Below are 20,375 nucleotides of genomic sequence, written 5' to 3' on the forward strand. Positions count from 1 at the left end.
TGGTTGCATTAACAAGATGCTGCTGTGAGGATCTGCCTCAAGCATATAGAAAAGGCCAACATTTATACAGTGTAACATCCAGTTTGTCTATAGCTATTTATATTAGCTACTGTGTGAGCTGTGAACCTTAACATATGTCTCGCGTAGCCAGACAACTATTCCACAATCTCCGAATGCTATAGAGTCTGGAACTACACCTCCCAAAATCCGAATACGGAAGTTGCCATTTCTGTAAACGAATTTTTTTTTTTAAATGTCTTGGCCCATATGTGAGCACCGGCTCATTTTGTTCACTCGTTGGAACCATGGTGTTGAAATACCTGAAATCTGAGGAGCTAAACCCTGCTGCAGCCCAAGATGTCGTCACCATAAACAAAAGTGTGTGGTCAACCAAAGCTTCATACGGACCACTGAGCATCCTGAAATCTGCTGCCAAGCTTTTATTTTTATTATTTCCATTTCTGCTAAGCAGCACGCTAAACTGTATATATGCTTAGGTGATTTCTATTTATATCAAGATACATTTGAGTGACTGTGAAGACTAAACGGAAGTGAGGAGGAGGCTTCCGTGCTCCAGAGTCCAGACTGTATGATGGAAGCATTATTTTGAAAATTGGCAACAGTCTGGCCACGCGAGACTAACTTTAAGTCCTTGGCGTTGTATTCAAGTTAACATAGATATAGTGACATGCTAGATCCACAGATAACTCTTGGCTCAAGAAAAGGAACATACTACATACTGTGACCATTTAAACGGGGTCGGGGGGTTAAGAATGCTGTTTCTGATTATGTAAAATGTGAAAAGATTATGGAAATAGTAGTTCTGTTCTGTGTCTTTCAAAGTCGGTTTTAGAGTAAAAATCTGTAAATTCAGCATATTCTAATTGCTTGGCTAATGGCTCTTTTGGCAAACTGCAAGAATGACTATGCAAGTGGCCAGTATCTGAAAGCCAGTGGAATGTGTGGCATCAAACCAACTCTCCCATCTCTCTCTCTCTCTCTCTCTCTCTCTCTCATATATATCAGTACATCTCTTTCTGGACGCTGTGCAGGCAGAATGAGGTGACCTACTGTAGTGTCAGAAGAAGCCAATTCAAGGCCTACATACATCCGCAGAATCTGTCAGGTTTTTCTTTGACTTTGACTTATTAGCTCTCTAAAGTAAAAAAAAAAGAACCACTGCTCATCTGCTGAAAAAACCTAAGTGGGGTGCTGGAGCCACAAAGGGATAATTAAAAAGCTCTGCACACTCAAAATATTAATTTTTAAAGCTTTTGGTCTACTGACCTTCTTCGGGCATCTGAATTACTAATTATTATTATTAGTTCTCTTAAATCCACAATTTAGGCCAGTGTATAAATTGGCACATGTGTTTTGAGGTAGGAACAAAATCCTGAAGGCAGAGGTATGGTTGTTAACCCCAATAATCAGGCATTGAGCAGCTATAAATCAAATATTTTCTATAGAAAATAAAACGGAATGATGCAGCATTCTTTGTGACAATGCTTAGCATTAGCCAATGAGAGCCTGGCACTTGGCCAAAGTGCCAGTACATGTATCCATGTACTATCTATCCAATTTATGTCAATGGAAAAAAAGCTTAATGGCCAACTTTGCATTAAAAGCTTATTCAGTTGGAGCTGGAGCCAGTGATGTCTGAAGCGAGGCTTTAGGACAGTAAGTACTTCTACTTCAGACTGCTGTGTCTGTATAGTACAGTGGTTTTCAACCCTTTTCGTATCAAGGTTAATAGGATATTATGCTGCATTTGAGACACGGACCACCATCCAAGACTAAAAAGGATACGTTCGAAAACAAATGTATCAATAATTCCATGCTGTACTGATGTGGTACCAGCCATAGGAGAGATAACAGGCAATAATTTAACTCTTGAGAGTGTAAAATGAAAACAAATACAAGACAAGGTACAAGACTATTTTTAGATTTTTTTCTTTTATCTAATTATTTGTTCGACACCATTTTTTTGTTTATTGTCATGATTTGTCAGGAGCAGAGTCTATGGGAAAAATGAACGTGTGTGTGTGTGTGTGTGTGTGTGTGTGTGTGTGTGTGTGTGTGTGTGTGTGTGTGTGTGTGCGCGCGAGCGTGTGTGTGTGTGCGTGTGTGTGTGTGTGCGTGTGTGTGTGAGAGAGAGAGAGAGAGAGAGTGCTGTAAGGTTACCTCTGCTTTTGGATGCAGTCTTTAAGCTGTCCATTACCGACGGCTTAATGTCTTCCAGTAAGAATCGGCCCTCCAGTCCTGGGTAAAGAGACCTTAACACAGGGAAAACATGTTTTAAACAATATTCATTGTTTTAAGCATTAGTGTAATTTTATGTTTCTTGATGCCAATCAAGTTTAACAGTTGAACATATGAGCTGTTAGCCAAATATGAGCCAGCCTATTACACAAGCTGTACCTACAGTCTAAGGGCTGGGCTACACTGGGGACTCTTACACAAGCTGTGCTTACAGTCTAACGGCTGGGCTACACTGGGGACCGTACCGGGAACCGTACAGCAGGCGGTGGCTGCACTATTGGACAGTTTGTCCACCCCGCGGGGAGTTCCATATTTACAGTTTGTTCTCCTCTGAAGGTGAGGCGTAGGGCTGCGTAACCCCCACGGACACACAGAAAAATAGAGCACCACACCCGCGCTCGGTGTAGCCGGGTTCCATTGATTATAGTGGCAGCATACCGTTGGATCCATTGATTATCGCCAGTGTAACCCGGCTCTTAGAATTATATAAATATTGCAAAAACACTGAGTGCTATATCTTGCGCCACCCCTTACCCCTAAACTTATTTGCCATTTTTTTACTATTTTGAAAAACATTTAAAAATAGTTAAAATAGCTGATCTAATTACAACATGTCGATGTAGATCGGCTAGTTCTTAAAATGTTCTTTAAGATAGTGAAATATAATATAAAATAAGGGTAAGGCGCGCCCAAGAGAGGGCCCTAAATCTGCTCTAAAAATGATGAGACTATACATAATTAATGTAACGCCTGTCTGTTACTGTGATATATTTCTATTTTAGACAACCAAGATCATGCATAATAGAAAATGGGCAGCATAGAATTATGTTTTTCATACAGTATAACATTTTTCTCTTAGTTTTATGTACCTGGGGTATTCTTCAGATGCGATATAAACCGCGTCCTTGTCGCCGACGGAGGACGAGAAGGCTGCGAACGTGCCGTCCTGCAGTGGGAGCAGCTCCAGGCCGATGAGGTCGCTGTAGCATTCGTCGCCGAGCACAAACTCCAGCAGCCGCAGCTTCTCCTGGGCGGAGCCTCTGTGTTTGGACTTCCTGACCACCTGCCGGACCAGCGCGGGGGTCAACTTCTTCACCTCGCCGGGTTCGGCCGCGTACGTGGCCATCACGGTGTCCACCGCAGCCGTCACTTTGGCCACCTGCGTGCACAGTGGTGGTGGTGGTGTGGGGAGAAAAAGTTAACTCACGTTCATTTGCTTAACCTATTTAGGCCTGACGTCGACATTTCTATATCAGTGGTGCTCAATATTTCATGTCAAGGACCCCACGAATTGTAATTGGCCACCGACCCCCATCCCGAAATATGTTGTTCCAGGCACCCCCCAGAAGCAAAGATTTGAGTTAAAAACGTTCGCTCTCAAAGAATAATATATTCAAAGATATGCACCACGTTTTCACAAATTTTCAAAAATAGAATATCTAAAGCTCGTAGCGTGCCGTGCTATGAGCTTGTAGACCTGCTATTTTATTGGAGTATTGGAAATCGCCAATGCTCAAGTAAAGTACAAATGCCTCAAAATTGTAACTTAAGTAAATGTACTTAGTTAACTTACACCACTGCAATTTACAATTTTACAATTTAGGCATTTAGCAGACACTCTTAATCCAGAGCGATTTACAGTAAGCAAGAACAAAACATGGTAATACATCAAATACATAAAAATAGTCTTCAAGAATCATACATATAAAGCTTCTTAAGCTTCCACTGCACCTGCATTCCTGAGCTTTGGAGGTAGCTGATCACCGTCTCTGCGATGTCCTCGTCTGCGCCGTGCAACTCCGAGAACACGGACTCGTCCATCCGGATCCAGGTCTCGCTCAGGGAGTAGATGACTTGCTGCTGGAGCAGGTCCTCGAACAGAGGCTGGAGGATGGGCTTCCAGCGGGTCCTCACCCGCTCGGGGTCCGGCCAGGCGCCGTAGGTGCCTCCGGGCAAGAGCGGAAAATCCTGGTCCTTCTTGGTCTGGACCCTGCTGATGGCCTCAGTGATGAGGGTGAAGTAAGCCCTGGGGATGACTGTCACGATGAGCAGCTCGTTCCACAAGGCGGCCGGGTCCCTCCACTGGTCCACCTCCCGCCACTTGATGCTCCTGCGGTTGTCCGTCAGGCCGAAGAAGCCGCTGACGTGGACCGGGAGGCCTGTCAGGCTCTCCTCTCCGGGGGGGAGGGGAAGAAAGCAAAACGCTCGCCCTGAGAAATTCGACACGGCACCTTTGTCCTCCTCCGTGTCAATGAGGGTGAGAGGAAGGCCAATGCCGATGTTGGGGATGAACTTCAGGTCATCCGCCAGACTGTCCAGTTCGGTGCACATCCCTCTGCCCCCCACCCCGTTACACACCAGCCAGGTGGTCCTTTGACTCTCCTTAGCCGTCTCGTCCTGAGTCTCAATGTTCACCTGGTAAGTGGCACACGTGACGGTGCTGCTGGGCACACCGTTGGTGTAGCTGTCGATGGCTTGGTCCAATATCTTGAGCGAGGTGGGCCTCTCGAGCTTATCCTCGCTGTTCTCTGTCGCTGTAACCTGAAAGAGCATGCGTTCGGTGCCGTCCGACTCTCGCACGTGCAGGGAGACCTTCTGCACACTCTTGAGGAAAAGGAGCACGGTGTCTGCGTCGGCTTTGAACGACTCGAACAGCTCCAAGACCTTCTCTTTGTTGTAAATGTTGGCGCTCAGCTGCGAGGGCTTCGTGCGAAGTGGAAAGCGGAACAGTGTTCCGGGAAAGCTGCCATCCTTGATGGTTTTCTCAGAGCTTCCGAACATCCCGACGTAAGGACTGAATTGATCGTTGAGCTCTGTGATCTCCTTCATGTCTGTCTTCAGGTTCCAGCATTGGCCAGACTCATGGACACCAAACAGGGTCTGATGAGGGTCCAGTATGCCAATCTGCTCTCCACTGAATATACTTGGAACATCTGAAACATTCAGGATGCAGACATTTGGATCAATAGATGAGTTCAAAACCACAGCATGAAAAACTAATTGCACACACTTAAGATTGTGTGATATAGTTGCTATCAATAAATCACGTTGATATATGATATTTAACCAATAACACAGAAATATTAAATAGTACAAAATGTATGTCTCAAAACGCAATAGTAAAGCCTTATGTGGGAAAAGATAAATACACTTTAATTGCTGGGCCCCCTGGCAGATATAACTTCATGTACGTTTTTGTACCCTCAGTCTCTCACATCACCAAGAGGAATTCTGGACAATGACTGATTCATACACAGCTCAAATGAGGTCTTTACCATCCATTTCAATAGGCATTTTACTGTGACCCACTTATTCCCCTGCAGAACTCCATACAGGATGGCATTAATGTTGCTTCAATGACTGTAAAAAGATGCTGTGACAATCCATAGGGTTCTAAATCTAATTACCAAAAACAATTACCATGAACTTTGACGCAGCAATATATTTGATAAGAGTCGAGGCCTGAACATAATATGTGCTAGTAGTAATTATAGTTATCAGTGAGACATAATGTATCAGTGAAAATCATGTTGTCGTTTTCCCCTCCTTTTATATTAAGTTATAATAATTCAGCCCGACTCTAACCTCCTCCTAAGACTTATGAAGACTCATCTCTCGCTCTTTAAAATGCTTCTCACCCCAACACCCATGCTTTCCATTATGACACACAATGATTTATTTTCTAAGGTTTTAACACACAATTTTTGTAACCCATTTCTTTCACCCAGTGACAATTGTCTAGTGTAATCCTGGGCACTACTCTCCCTCTGCCAACCTGGGGAGAGCAACAGACTCTCTCCTCAATGCATGAGGAGACCAAGCCGCTTCGTTTCACCTGACAGGGAGGAGTTTCCCCGGTTGGACGTAACGCGTGGAAGGAACACGTTACGCTGGCCAGGGGGAGGCAGTTTTTAGAGACCAGGATTACTGCATGTTTTTGTGAGGGTACCCTACCCTAGGGGTCATGGGGAGAACATGCAAACTCCACACAGAAAGGCCCTTTTGCCAACCCCACCCAGGGTATTGGCGCTGATGACGCGGAGGAGAGAACACGTACGCCAGTGGGAATCGAACCCAAGACCTTCTAGCTGTGAGGCGAGAGCGCTACCGAACAGCACTTCTGCTAAATGGACACTATGACGATCTGCATCCATGCAAAAACAAATAACCAATACGTGATCTACAGTACCTACCACTCAACTTGTCATGTTAACAAAACTGGTAGTAGAATAGTTTTCTTTTTATTATATTTTTACATTGGACGGGGAGTCAGGAAGGAATGTTGCAGGGCAGGAGAGATCAAGCTTAATATCAGCGTATTATCCTAATTCGCTGTATGTTAATCATGAAAACTTCAGTACTGTAATTGGAATTCACTCCTCGGGACAACCCTTACCTGTGATATGGTAGACAGAGTTGAAGCCAATCCCAAATCGTCCAACTTTCAGAGGATCTTCTCTCTTTCTGCTCCTTGCAATCTCCTGAATTCCATTCCAATCTTCAGTTGTGAAGACTGCATCGTTATACACATACAAGGCTGTACCTGCAATACAATTTCAGTACATAAAGAAATGTTATTAACCTTTTTACTTCTACTGTATCTACAGTATTATAATACATAAGTAAGTAAGTCAGAAAGGCTTATTGTCGTTATCAGCCAGGGTGCAGGAGTCTATCCCCATTTCACAATGCGCTAGGCTAGACCCCTAGGGAGATGGCTTGCTGAGATGGAGCGTAACACCTACAGTACCATCAGCTCCCAGTACTTACTGCACAACTTCAAGCCGTGCTCCTCATAAACTGAGTTGGCGGTTCCGGGGATTGAACCCATAACCTTGCGGTCAAAAGGCCAGTGCTCTACCGACTGAGATACCCAGAGACACGTACTGTATAATACATATGTGTAGTCTATTGTACCTGTAGAAACTTTACACAGCTTCCTTTAAATGTGTTTCACCGGAAGAAAACATCTTGTCTATGGGGTTTTCTCTTGGCAATATCGGTAGAGCACAGTGGAGTAACTTAAAGTATTTTTCTTCTGGTGAAAACAAAAATCCCTTTCTGGCCAAAAATTGCATCAGAGTGCGTCCACTAAGGAAAGTAGTAGGCTTTCTAATAACACAAGCCGCCTTTGTATTGCGAACAAGTTTTTTATTACACTTTTTATTTTCGCTACAGACGAGAGGCTGGTCTGCATTTCATGTGAGCGCAGGAAGAGAAGAGTAACATATAGTAGAGTAAGTAATGCAACGCATTAGAGCTATGGACCAGAGCTAATAGCGGATCTACAAGCTCTGCTATTTTCAGAAAATCTTTCAGAAGATCTTCTTTGGCACAAAATCAGTTTGGGGTTCATTGACATGAAAATGTCACTGCTTTAGGCTTCTGCTGCTCTTCATTGTAAATTATGAAGTAATAATAATAATAATAAAAGGGCGTGATTAAAAAGGACACACTACCTTGGTACTGAGTCATATTCGGTGACCACAGTGATTCCACTCCATACTCTGTCTCATCGTACAGAAACTTAACCTCTGTCGCTCCAGCATCCTCTGCATTCTGTATCAACTCCTTTACATCAAAACAAAAAGCAACAAACACACACAATCGTCAAAGCAAGACTATGGTTATACTTTGATGTAGCGCTGGACAATATATAGAATTATCCACTACAAGTATGTGTATATGTATATATATATATATAAAGAATGTGAAATATATATGAAGGAAAATTTATGATAATTTGACACATAACAAATATTGACATTTGGCAAGCACTACTTTTAGTGTATAATGAATTATGTATTATTGTAACTATAAACTTGTGTATCATTAAACTAAAATGGTAGATAGTTATTGCCACATTTTCACATTAGAGATTTAATTTAATTGTACTATTGCTGCTTCTATTGGAGTGAGAAATGGTTACAATGACTCACTACAAGTGACTGGCTTAGGAACAACAGGCCTGACATGATTTCAAGTTTCGCACCCCATGACTCTGCATTTCCTCTCGAGGACTGCCTTTGCCTAGGAGCATTTCTAAACATGGCTGCTCATTAACACAATAACAGCTAAATAAACTTCTCGTTGCCATAGATGTCTCCTTGGAGACATCTATGGCACACTATCTTCCATATAAAGGGCCACAATTTAACAGACACAGAGTAAACGTTAATTTACAGATTGAAGATCATTTTTGCTGATTCTGAACCTAAATCCCATTGTTCTGATGTGAGATCTCATACTGTATAGTGGGAAGACATGTCACTATCTCTTCTGTGTATTTGTCAATGAAATGCGGAGGAGCCCAATTATAATCAAACATGTCGTTGCGACATACAGTATACACAGGGTATTTTTCCCAACACTTTCCTCACCTCAGAACAACAATATAGGTTAAAAAGTGGCAAGAATGTCCCTGTAATAACCCATTTAGACCTAAGGCCGATTTAAAAGAAAATCCTTATAAAACCTAACGTAATGTTTTCTGAAAACCTTAAAATTCGTATTAAAAAATAAAATAAAAATGATGTTGCTATATGAGACAGGTGTAGGAGACACAGAGGTAGCTTCCGGCAATGAAAGGTATAACGATGTATACTGTAGATTACACCAGGTCTAAATGGGATAGAAATCAGTATAGAGCTAGACTAAATACAATACTTTTTGATTTTGCAAAGAGACATTGCACTTACTTTCAAAATCTGTCCACCTTCGGGATACCTCCTGAGAATATCTTTTAGAAACTCGACCAGCGGTGGTGTCGTCTGTCCAAACCTCCCTGGAAAAATAAATGCGTGTGTAAACGTTTCTGCTACTTGTCCACTGTAGAAATATTTTCTATTGTGGTGTTATGCTTACCTCCCCCTCTAAGCCCTCTGCCCTCCAGGGTGAAGGATACTTCTGGGCTCCCAGTGGGCACCAGGGTCCCAATCTGCACTCTGTCATCCAGCTAAAACACAGTGGGGTGGGTGGCAGGGGAGAACATCCTTTTAGTAACATGGCAGGGAATTTCACAATTAAACCTTTAGATAGATAGAGTTGTGATTCGAAAATAGAAATCAAAAGGTGTCAAAATATTTTAACATGATGGATTGCATTCTATTTTTCACTGATGTAATGTATTTTTTATGTTAATCATACTTATTTTTTATTGATAATCTGTGCATGTATTGCACTGAAGCTGTTGAACAAAACATTTGTTGATCTGACCCCCCCATGCCAAAGCGCCAGTGCTCGCCCAGCAATCTGCTGTCACCTAGGCGGATGCATGCATGCCCCTTTAGGGTGAGGTCGCTTCTCGCACTCAGGCGTCTGGTAGTTTATAATTTCTTCTGACCAAAACAGTAAACTTTACTGTCACATAAAATCACATAATATTGTCTTAGGATTTCCAACTGTGAGCTGCAATATGGTAGCAAAAGAGTAGCCTTGGAAATATCTTAAAAGATAAAACCAATTACCTTAGTAGTAAACTCTTATATAAGCTAACTAAGCATCTATCTTTCAAGGGGACTATTAGTAGTGATGTTGCACTCACTCACTCCCCACTTTAAGAAGAAAAAAGAACAATTCCATTCCATCAGCCTCCATTCCATCATCTGTCAGCCTAGCCAAATCTTTGGGGCAGTGTTACCGCACAAGCATCAGCGTGATACACAGTCTTGTGACTGAGCCCACACCGGGCCTGATACTTGTGCTGCTGCAAAGGCTGCTGTCCGTGGCTCTGAAGGTGAAAGCCTGCAGCATCGTGTCACTGCACTCAGCAGTTATGACACGTGAGTGAACATGCTGCCTAGCAGAAAGAGACCGTCACCTTACACAACCGATCCCTATGAGGGCTGCTCATCATTGTGTTGAAGAGCTGCCTGTTTTGAAAGACAACGGTTTCTGTCTCTGCAGGCAGCAAAGGAAAATGTATCTTGAATATTTTTGCAGTGCATTCCACAAACAAAGTAGCAAATCATATACACTACAGTACATGATACAGTAATACTGTATATGTGAATGAATAGAAACAATAATGTTGTCGATACATACATTGCATACTATACGTAGCAAATCCAGCACACAAACATCATACCAAAAGACCAAAAGGAGAACCTCTACTGCTTTTAAAATTAGTTTAAGACTTTCCACAGACACAGACGTTTACATTAACTGAGTAAACCTGTTACTGCCTTTCAGTGTCCCATACAGTACATAAAGCAATACATTCCACAATTAATTATGGGTCTGGCACAGTGCCACGTGCATCACTCTGCTGCACTCTTATAACTTAATCAAAGTGGAACAAAGCTCCCAAAATATGTCATCATTACAGGCTCTGCTGGATCAGGCTTAAAGTAACGAGCATTACGGAAATAACCGACACTTTACAATGGTCGTGTACTATCTACAGTATCTATCTATCTATAAATGCACCACGTATCTGTATGTCTGTACGTGTGTACGACTGTACGTCTGTAATGCACGTAACTCGAGAACCGTTCGCCCCACCGACTTTACAAAAAAGGCACAAAAGGCCTCTGCCCGGGATCTGGCCAGAGCCCTGTCTGACTATGCCCACACCTGCCAGTTGATTACGGGATCTGGCCAGGGCCCTGTCTGACTATGCCCACACCTGCCAGTTGATTACTTACACACTTCACGGGCACCGCTCTAGTTATTAAAAATACACAAAGTAACACCGGTATGTACAGTAAATACTTTTACAATACAGTTGTACTGTACAATTCAACATTGTACTGTATGGACAATTGGTTAAATAATAACACAGTGACAGTTTAGTTTAGTTACTGGGTGTACTTCATTATTAGTAAAAGTGTTCATATATTGATATAGGAGTAATATACAGTTATTTATATTACGTTAACACAACTGTATAATTTATTAGATTACTATAGGCCTAATGTACAATTTATATATATATAGTTGTAAAGTGATACTGATAATGTATTTTCCTGACAACTTCTTAAATCTCAACTCCCATCTGATAGCCAAGGGATTCCCCTTTGGGCTATGTGGAAGGTTTCCTCCTGAGCTGTAGGCTTTAATGTAGTTGTAGATGTCTGAGTGAGGTGTTCCTTCCTGTCTGGGCTATTCCAGATCAAGTACCACTAATTTGCGGGGTGCTAGTGTTCACATCTAATTTCTGCATGTGACATCAGGGAGGTGGGGCTGGGCAGTAATCGTCACCTGCTCCTGTCCCTCAGCAAAGGCCAGAGAGGTCCTCTCCGGCCATGGTTACAAGAGACATTACAAAGTAAACAAACTGGACAGCCTGGATAAACATCCAGCTCAAGTTATAATAATAATAATAATCTTTATTTATAGATTGTATTGCCCATTTCAAAATTATTAACAGGCTGTAGAGATTTGTACTGATAATTTGGTACAAACAATTTAGTATTATTGCAAAATGCCTGCGGGCATAACAGCATTTATATAAGGTGTTCTTAAACTAATGTTCATACAGTATGCTAATATTATATTCTGGCATTATCTTTACTGTTCATATTCTGAGCTTGCAGAGTAAGCAAGCACTCAAATGGCAAAACTGCATAGTCATGTTTCCAAGAAGATGAAGAAGACCAATTGAATGTATGTCATTAACAGAGAGACTGTGGTCAATAACGACCACTGAACAAAACCAGGATTGTTCTGTATTCATCCAACACATACTGATCTGTGTTTCATTGCCATGTGATCCGTTCTAGACTGGATGTTAAAATTAAAATAAATAAATAAACGTTTGTGGTTTCCGGCTTTTTCGGCTTGGCTTTGTTTTGGACCCCCGGTTTGTTTTTAGTCTCGCCAGTCGCTACGAGTTGGAATAAAAGATGGATATACCAAACAAACTATTCCAAGAAGCACTTGAAGAAACATGTTGGATTCATACGACGCATCAAGGCTTTTTTGGGGTAGGCCCTAAAATGAATGATGCCCTTGATCACGGGGAATTTTGGGTACTTCTGATTGCGATTTGTGGTTTCCTGCCTAATGACTACAAACCAACCAGTGACTACGGCATGACGTAAGTTACCATCCTCTCCCGACAGGATCATAAACCCGAAAATGGTATGCCTCCTAGGCTAGCCCTAAAGCAGTGTGCCATCAGCAAGCTGAGTCAACGTGGAACAGTTGGGCAACAACTGTTGTTTTCAAGATGCACACTCCCAGGCAGCTGTCCTGAAGACCTGAAAGACAGCTACCCCTAGCTCACATCCCAGGTTGAACCAACCAACCAGAGGTTACCCCCAACTCACATCCCAGGTTGAACCAACCAACCAGAGACCTGAAAGACAGCTACCCCCAGCTCACATCCCAGGTTGAACCAACCAGAGACCTGAAAGACAGCTACCCCCAGCTCACATCCCAGGTTGAACCAACCAGAGACCTGAAAGACAGCTACCCCCAGCTCACATCCCAGGTTGAACCAACCAGAGACCTGAAAGACAGCTACCCCCAGCTCACATCCCAGGTTGAACCAACCAGAGACCTGAAAGACAGCTACCCCCAGCTCACATCCCAGGTTGAACCAACCAGAGACCTGAAAGACAGCTACCCCCAGCTCACATCCCAGGCAACCAACCAGAGACCTGAAAGACAGCTACCCCCAGCTCACATCCCAGGTTGAACCAACCAGAGACCTGAAAGACAGCTACCCCCAGCTCACATCCCAGGCAACCAACCAGAGACCTGAAAGACAGCTACCCCCAGCTCACATCCCAGGTTGAACCAACCAACCAGAGGTTACCACCCAAGCTAAACTCGCAAACTACCTCACCAATCAATCACACAATCAGCAACAACATTTTGTGCACACATGCCAGTAGTGCATTTCTGCCTAGATTTTCAGCCATTTTAAATGTTATTTTCCTCAGTTCTCCTCCTACAGATTTTATCCTACACTCACATAAATTGCTACCCATGAGTGCCAAACATTCTCTTACACCCCATTGGGGTGCAACAAAATGTAACAAATGTCACTGTTTGTTTGGGATTTGTTTGGATACTGTTTGTATTTTTAGGTACTGTATTCAGCTGTTGCTCTTATCCAAAGTGATTACATCAACACGTGTTATACAAGTACTATAAACCATCAACTATAACTCCAAAAGTCTATAAAATAATAATTAAGCACGTCAGTGAGTAAAATACATAAATAACAAAATATATGTAAATTGTGACTACAGGAAAAGACACAGATAAACTTTTGTCACAAATGAAAACACAGCAGTATTCCACAGGAACACAGGATTGCTATACTGTATGTGGGAGCGGGCCTCCACTTTTCTTTCACTTTGCTTCGCTTTAGGTCTCCAGTATTGGTGCTGTGGCTATATGACATGAATTTCAAATACTTTGGCCCACTTCCTTTCAGTGGCACTTATCTACCATTAAAGGAATACACAGTATTACACACAGTAAGTGGCTCCATTTATCTTAGTTTGGAGAAAATAGGGTCAGAGTGAGTGACAGAATGACTACCGGTACTTAAAAAAAAGAACAGGCCACAATCAAGGATCACCCATAAATAACCATGAAGAAGTAATCACATTATTAACGTTACTATAGCCTATACAAAGCTTTGGGAAAGGGACACAACTTGAAACCATGTCATGATTTTAACTTTAGAACCTGCCAACAATGGGTCAGATTTACTCTGTACTGGGCAGAGGTTCAATCCCCACAGTAATTTGGCAAGTTACAAACATCCACATTCCCTGGACAAAGGGCTACGGTGTTAGTTATGTTTTGCTTTTAACTATGTTTGTATAAACTGTTTTAACTTGTTGTACGGCGACCTTGAGTGCCCTGAAAGGCGCCTTATAAATAAAATGTATTATTATTATTATTAGTGTAAAAACTTTCAAGTTTATTCGTCTTCATGCATTGTAACATTATCAAAGCTGTAAGCTGCATTTGTGTGATATTTTTTATAGTCACTCACAGCCTGAAATTGCTTTATGAAGATTTTGTTGACACAGTCAAACGCTAACATCCTTTGTGCACATGCCGCCTGTCACTGGCATGTCCCTCCCTCTTTCAAAAGTGTCTAAAAATCCGTCCCAACTTTAGCTTAAACAGCTTGCCACCTCCTTCATTCTTAAAATCTTTTTGTAAAATATAACTGCATTTTGGCTGAATAGTCATTACAACAACAATCTGTAATGACTGTTTATGTTACATAATTGAAGATTAATAAACAATGTAATGTATTTTGCAATGTATTCACTTGACATGATCCATAACATAACTATCAACTAGAGATGAGAAGAGATGGGTGTTATAATCTGATCGCCCATGGCTACAGTATGTACTTGTACGTGAGACACAGTGTACTTGATGTATTGTGCACTGCCTGAACTGTAGCATACTTTATAGTTAGGCTACGAGAGACATCTCGCAGCCTTGCTGCAGTTAGCGGTTATTATGTCTCAAGTGTTGTTGTCATGTGTGTAATAAACTTCGTGAACCTTTAGCGTGATACTGTCTCGTGTCGCGTTATTGTTCTCCCGGGCCCGCCGCCGCAGTCGCCATACCAAAGGTATACTTCAACCGGATTGTCACACACCACCCAGCCGGCTCACACTACCTGTCTGTCAAACCAGACGAGGGTCCAGTACTTAGAGTTTACAACAATGGGGAGTCAGGGGAAAGTGCCACAGTGGAGGGGAGAGCTGGCTTGTCTTGAAACACAATGGCTTGTTATTTCCATTCCCCTTGCTTATTGGTATCACACAATAAAATTTTACTGTCTGTCCGATGTCAGGAAACAGTAAACAACAAGACATGGGTCCCACAAGTAGAAAGCAGAAGACAGTAGTGCACTCATGCACCGGCCATAACACAGCAAATAGTGTTGCCTCTCAGTAATCAGATAAATGCTAAACAATGCATTCGTGGAGACGGGCTTGCGTTGCTTTCTGATGCGGTCAGCACTTTCTATGCAACATGGAAATGTTCCATTGCTTTTGCTTAACTATAAGACAGACGGAGGGACGGACGGACAGACAGATAAATACTGAACAGCCAGATTGATAAAATTCAAAAAAGATTGACAGAGCGGGACAAAATAGATAATACAACAAATATTTCTCCTTTTAACAGTATCCTATCACACTTACCACTCTCCCATTGTGAGCCAGGTGCTGTTCTCTGACAGGGAGGTCAGTTTCCTCGTAGATAAGATGCTTGATGTCTCCGACAGCTGTGGAGTGAGGAAGCTGGTAGGACCTGGGCCCAATGTACTCATGACGAACCGTCACCCATGGTGACCTGAGAAATGCACGCACGCACACAGATGTATGCACACACACACACACACACACACACACACACACACACACACACACACACACACACACACACACACACACACACATTGAATCGGAATATATAGCTATTTAACACTTATTTTAACAAAAGATATATCACTTAATTCCTTAAATCCTTCACAACACTTCAGACCCGTCTGTACTGTACTGTACTGTACTCCTCCCTGGCCTCTGTGTGTATTTGTGTGTGTGTGTGTGTGTGTGTGTGTGTGTGTGTGTGTGTGTGCTTTACAGGCCACTTTAGGTGTTGCAGCTACGTACACATACATACACATATGTACGTACGTACACACATAGCTCCGCATAGGATATGCAAATGTTGATATTTTAACAGAGAGCACTTTAAATAGGCTAAACACACAACCAGAGGCTCTTGGCTCTAGTTGTTATAGGAAACAGAATAACAGTCTTATGATGAAGTCATTATTGATTATGGTTTGGGTAAAGAAGAAACCTGAGATGTGCAATTGAATCAGATTACTCTTTTATTGACTTATTTGTGGATTTTAGCTAGGTAGCTCTAGTATATATTATATACTATTCAAATAATTAATATATTTAATATTTAATATTAATATAATATGTTTTGAAAAGTGGCTTCTATAAATATATTGCAGATGGCCTATAGCCTTTTCCTGATGATAATAATACATTTGGTCTCTAGGAAATGGGTTCTGCTATTTCGAGGAGCATCTTGTTTTATTTAATATATTTTTCACATTTAGCAAGTCAAGTAAAGATAAACATGTTGACATTAAAAGTGAAAAGGTTTGCTGGTCAGCTGTTCAGCTGAGCAGGCCACTTGAAGTCAGAACACATCATCCACAGTGTACTTATCTCCAGTGTGTGGCATCCCATCAACAAAGAAATGATTAAATCTTCAATACTTTGAGGGCATATAAAATAAAGATAAAGGTGTTTGTGTTGTTATAACTAATTTCAGTCTCATAATAACAGACGTCGAAAATGTTATTGGACTTGGACATTCATTTATGACTTTAATATAGGACCAGATTACATAGCCAAATTACATGATACTGTAGCCTACTGCTGCCAAATAAAAGTTGTGTTTCGCAGTGAACCGGTAACGGTAACTAAACTTACCATGGGCGAGGACAGTTCTCCATCTCTTGTGAGCTGCTGGGTTGTCGCCGCTATGTGTCCTGGAGGTTCACATGCATCTTCTCCTGCCCTGAGAACAGCCAAACTCCGCCCGGACAACCACTAGTCGCAAACACAAAACAATACGACGTTAATTAGCCGGTTATTTCTCAAAACACCTGCCTCTGCGCGATCTGTATAATTAACATAATAGCCTATAGACTGTACTGTGTTACGGCTACACAGATAACACAATTATGTTTCAAATCGGTTTCCACGCAAGCGTATTTTCCCCGTTATTCAGTCTTTCGAGACCGTTATAAGCTGCTACTCACTTGTTTCCCTGCCCGGTCCACCGCGGTTCTTCACGTCGCTATGATGCATTTCACAAAAGAATAAGCTACTACCGTGTTTCTGGAGCAGGCAAACAATAGCGGGGCAAGAACATCGTTACTCCTTTCCATCAACACAGTAATTCCTTCAAAGGCGCTGTTCTAATAATGTATCCATTGCATGTGATGTGATGATAGCTGGCTGCGGCTGTTGCCTGTTTCATGTTTGGCTTAGTAGTCGCTGGTGTGAACCTTACAGTCTATGCCCTATGGTGTGAACTCCTGCCAGCTGAACTCTGGTACTTGTAGTCACCAGGCAGGCAGCAGGCACTGAGGCAGCACACTAATGGGATTGGGGCGCTGACTGACACATTGCAGTGCCAGTCAGGTTGCGCACAGCAACTTTATGAAAGGCTATCTATTCTATACTGTATGTGCCCTGAATTGTTCAGAATCAGCTGTGATTTTATTGAAATAGGCCAGATTCATAGCCTATTGTAGGATTATTTTGACTACCGTAATTTAAATGAATTGCCTGCCCTAGGCATATTGCACTATAGGCCAATCATAAGATATCTTTGAAGAACAAATACAAATTGTTATCTTAACTTGACATCATGTTATGTTAATGTTGGGGCGCACAACAGGCTGTAGTTTGTTGACTCGTATGATCTATCGCCCAAATGTCTTGTAAGTAATTAAGTCGCCTATTCAATTTGTTTATTAAATATATAGCCTAATGCTTATTGTAAACACACATGTGTAGCCTAAACCTCTTGCCGTGTGGTGCAGCACTGGCCTGGGCCTATAGAAAGATGCAACGTAGAAAAATGACATCATAATTTCAAAGTCAATCAGGATTTCCATCCACCACGTAGGCCTACAGCTCTTTAAAACTTAAAACTGCACTCGATCTCAACGTCAATGACAACATTTATGCTTTAGTAGTAGGCTAAAAGAAAACACTCGCAGAGCTCAAACGAATGGATGGTTGGATGGATGGATGGATGGATGAGCTATACGTATAGGCTAGTAAGGCTACTGAAGAGAAAAGTGGGCAATATTTCACAAACGTGCAAACTTTGCAAGATGGAAACATATAGTTTGTTATGTTATCTGTGCCGCAGTGATGAGGCAATTAATTCTATACTTACGTTGTTAGTACGTTGGCAGTGACCGTCACTAGTAGCAGCATCCCGGCTCACGCACAACACGCACAGTGCGGCATCCGTGTCCGCCCCTCAGGGCCTACATCAGCGGAACACTAGCACCCACCCACCCGTCCCATGCACCCACAGCCCACACGCACGCACACACACACCCAACCAGTTTGCACTGCAGCCCGGTCAGCAAAAATTAAACACTACTCTACAAATGATTCAAATGAAAGAGAGGAACAGAAGCATATGAATCAATGCACTCCGCAATTAATCCACTATTTCCGAGATGCAGTGTTGATGATGAAATGGTCCTCTATAATCCAGATGAAATGATGTGACAGTCTTTCTTGTACCACTGCTGTACTGTCACCTTCCACTGAACACATTCCATACTGCAGGTTGCACCGTGCACGCTACGCACTGCACATCTCTTAAAGCGACACGGTTGGCCTCAGTGGAGATACGATACACTGTCCATTTGGTTCCATAATTGTATATAACACTGAGGATATATATTACTCTATAGTCTGCAGTAGCTCTGGTCCATAGAGCTATGGTCCAGAGCTAATACGTCTGCAGACAACTGTACAATAGAATAATAGAACAGAATAGAAAATAGCCTACTATTCTAGTATTCTACTATAGTAAGACCGTTATTGATTTGCACTGTGGAAGTGTGGATTCATTCATGTGGAAGTGGGGTTCAGTTCGGTAGCCTATAATGCATGATGATGCACTGTCTACAGAACATATTTAGCTTTTTTCTCACTTTAATGGCAATGCTGTGCGCAGCGCTGCAAACACCTCTAAAACAGCCACTAGATGGAGCCAAAGCTCATATATTGTCGGCATCTGTCCCGTCCAATTTGACCAAACTATTTTGTCTTATTCAAAAGTTTCAATAGATGGAGCCAACACATAAAATATGCCACCTGACAGTGCCACACGTTTATTGAGGACACAGAGGATATGTCCTCAATAAACGTGTGGCATTGGCAGGTTTTGTGCGGCTATTGATTGATTGGTTGAAGTATTTATTAACAGTTTGCAGAATTACAGTACATTTCAAGCACAACTCAATACAAAAACTGTTAATCATATAAAAGGATGGATAAAAGGCGCTGGATAGTCAATAGCCTATGATGCGTTGGCGTTGCGTATATCTATTCCAGAGCCATGTAATATCTAAGGCTGAAGGCTCTGATCTATTCTAGTCCGAGCATAGACATGGTAACGCTCCGCCTGCCTCTGATTGGCCTACCGACACTGCCGGCCTTTCCTCCGAGGTGGATGATAGTCTACCGCGAGGTTACTCCGTGGTGGGAAAGGTATCCATCACAGGCAGGCTGCACCTGCACTATAGGCTCATGAGTCATGGCCTGATGGCCAATGATGAATTGACTATTCACTATAGCCTAACTTAAGTTTATACTGACAATTTGTCAGTATAAGCTTAAGTTAATTAACTATATATAGTGATAATAACTAAGCAAAAATAATGTTTTGTGTTGGGCTGTCAGCCCATGATCATGATGCCTGTTCTGTCTGACCTATTTTGTAAATTGAAACACATTTATATTGAAGAATGCCAGTTTAAACAGTAGTAGCCTATATAGTCACTCACATGTCACATCTTCAAAATGATAACATAACAAACACGTCCTGATTTGAACATGCCCAGACATGTAGGCCTAAAAACTACAGAAATGAACTTTTGCCCCTGTCCAGTAGTAGTATACCAGTACCGAATACCGTGCCCCCCCCCTCTCTCTCTCTCTCTCACACACACACACACACACACACACACACACGATTTTAATGGCATCCACTGATCCAAGTGGGCACAAAACAACTTGCCGATACGTGTGTGTGTGTGTGTGAGAGAGAGAGAGAGAGAGAGAGAGAGAGAGAGAGAGAGAGAGGGGGGGGGGGGCAGTGGGAGGACGTCATTTCATCTGTAGCTCAGAGATGAAAGGGAGCGCAGTGTGGCTCCACTTCAAAAGGCTGTCCCATAGCCCAGAGGGACACTTGCATGGGATGACCAACGATGACATCGCCCAATAATACACTAAATAAAATGAAGATAATGTAATAGGCTATTATATAGCAACCAATGACAGAGGTATAGGCTGTAGTACAGGCTGTCTACTTAGAACAATCCTAATGGTTTACACATT

General features: G+C 42.2%; 1 protein-coding gene across 1 annotated transcript; it reads right to left on the reverse strand.

The window, feature by feature from the left end:
- Positions 1–1,183: 1,183 nt before the first annotated feature.
- On the reverse strand, positions 1,184–16,732 carry LOC308321323 (sacsin-like; the record flags this gene model as incomplete). The annotated part of the gene is made up of 10 exons (XM_080772164.1): positions 1,184–1,212; positions 2,182–2,273; positions 3,129–3,418; positions 3,991–5,192; positions 6,656–6,802; positions 7,719–7,830; positions 8,958–9,043; positions 9,124–9,214; positions 15,396–15,546; positions 16,710–16,732. The coding sequence occupies 10 exons, from the start codon at positions 16,730–16,732 to the stop codon at positions 1,184–1,186; spliced, it is 2,223 nt and encodes a 740-aa protein (XP_080628290.1).
- Between the last annotated feature and the right edge of the window lie 3,643 nt (positions 16,733–20,375).

This window comes from Protomyctophum bolini, assembly GCF_963924005.1.
Source record: "Protomyctophum bolini genome assembly, chromosome: 9".
Lineage (NCBI taxonomy): Eukaryota > Metazoa > Chordata > Actinopteri > Myctophiformes > Myctophidae > Protomyctophum > Protomyctophum bolini.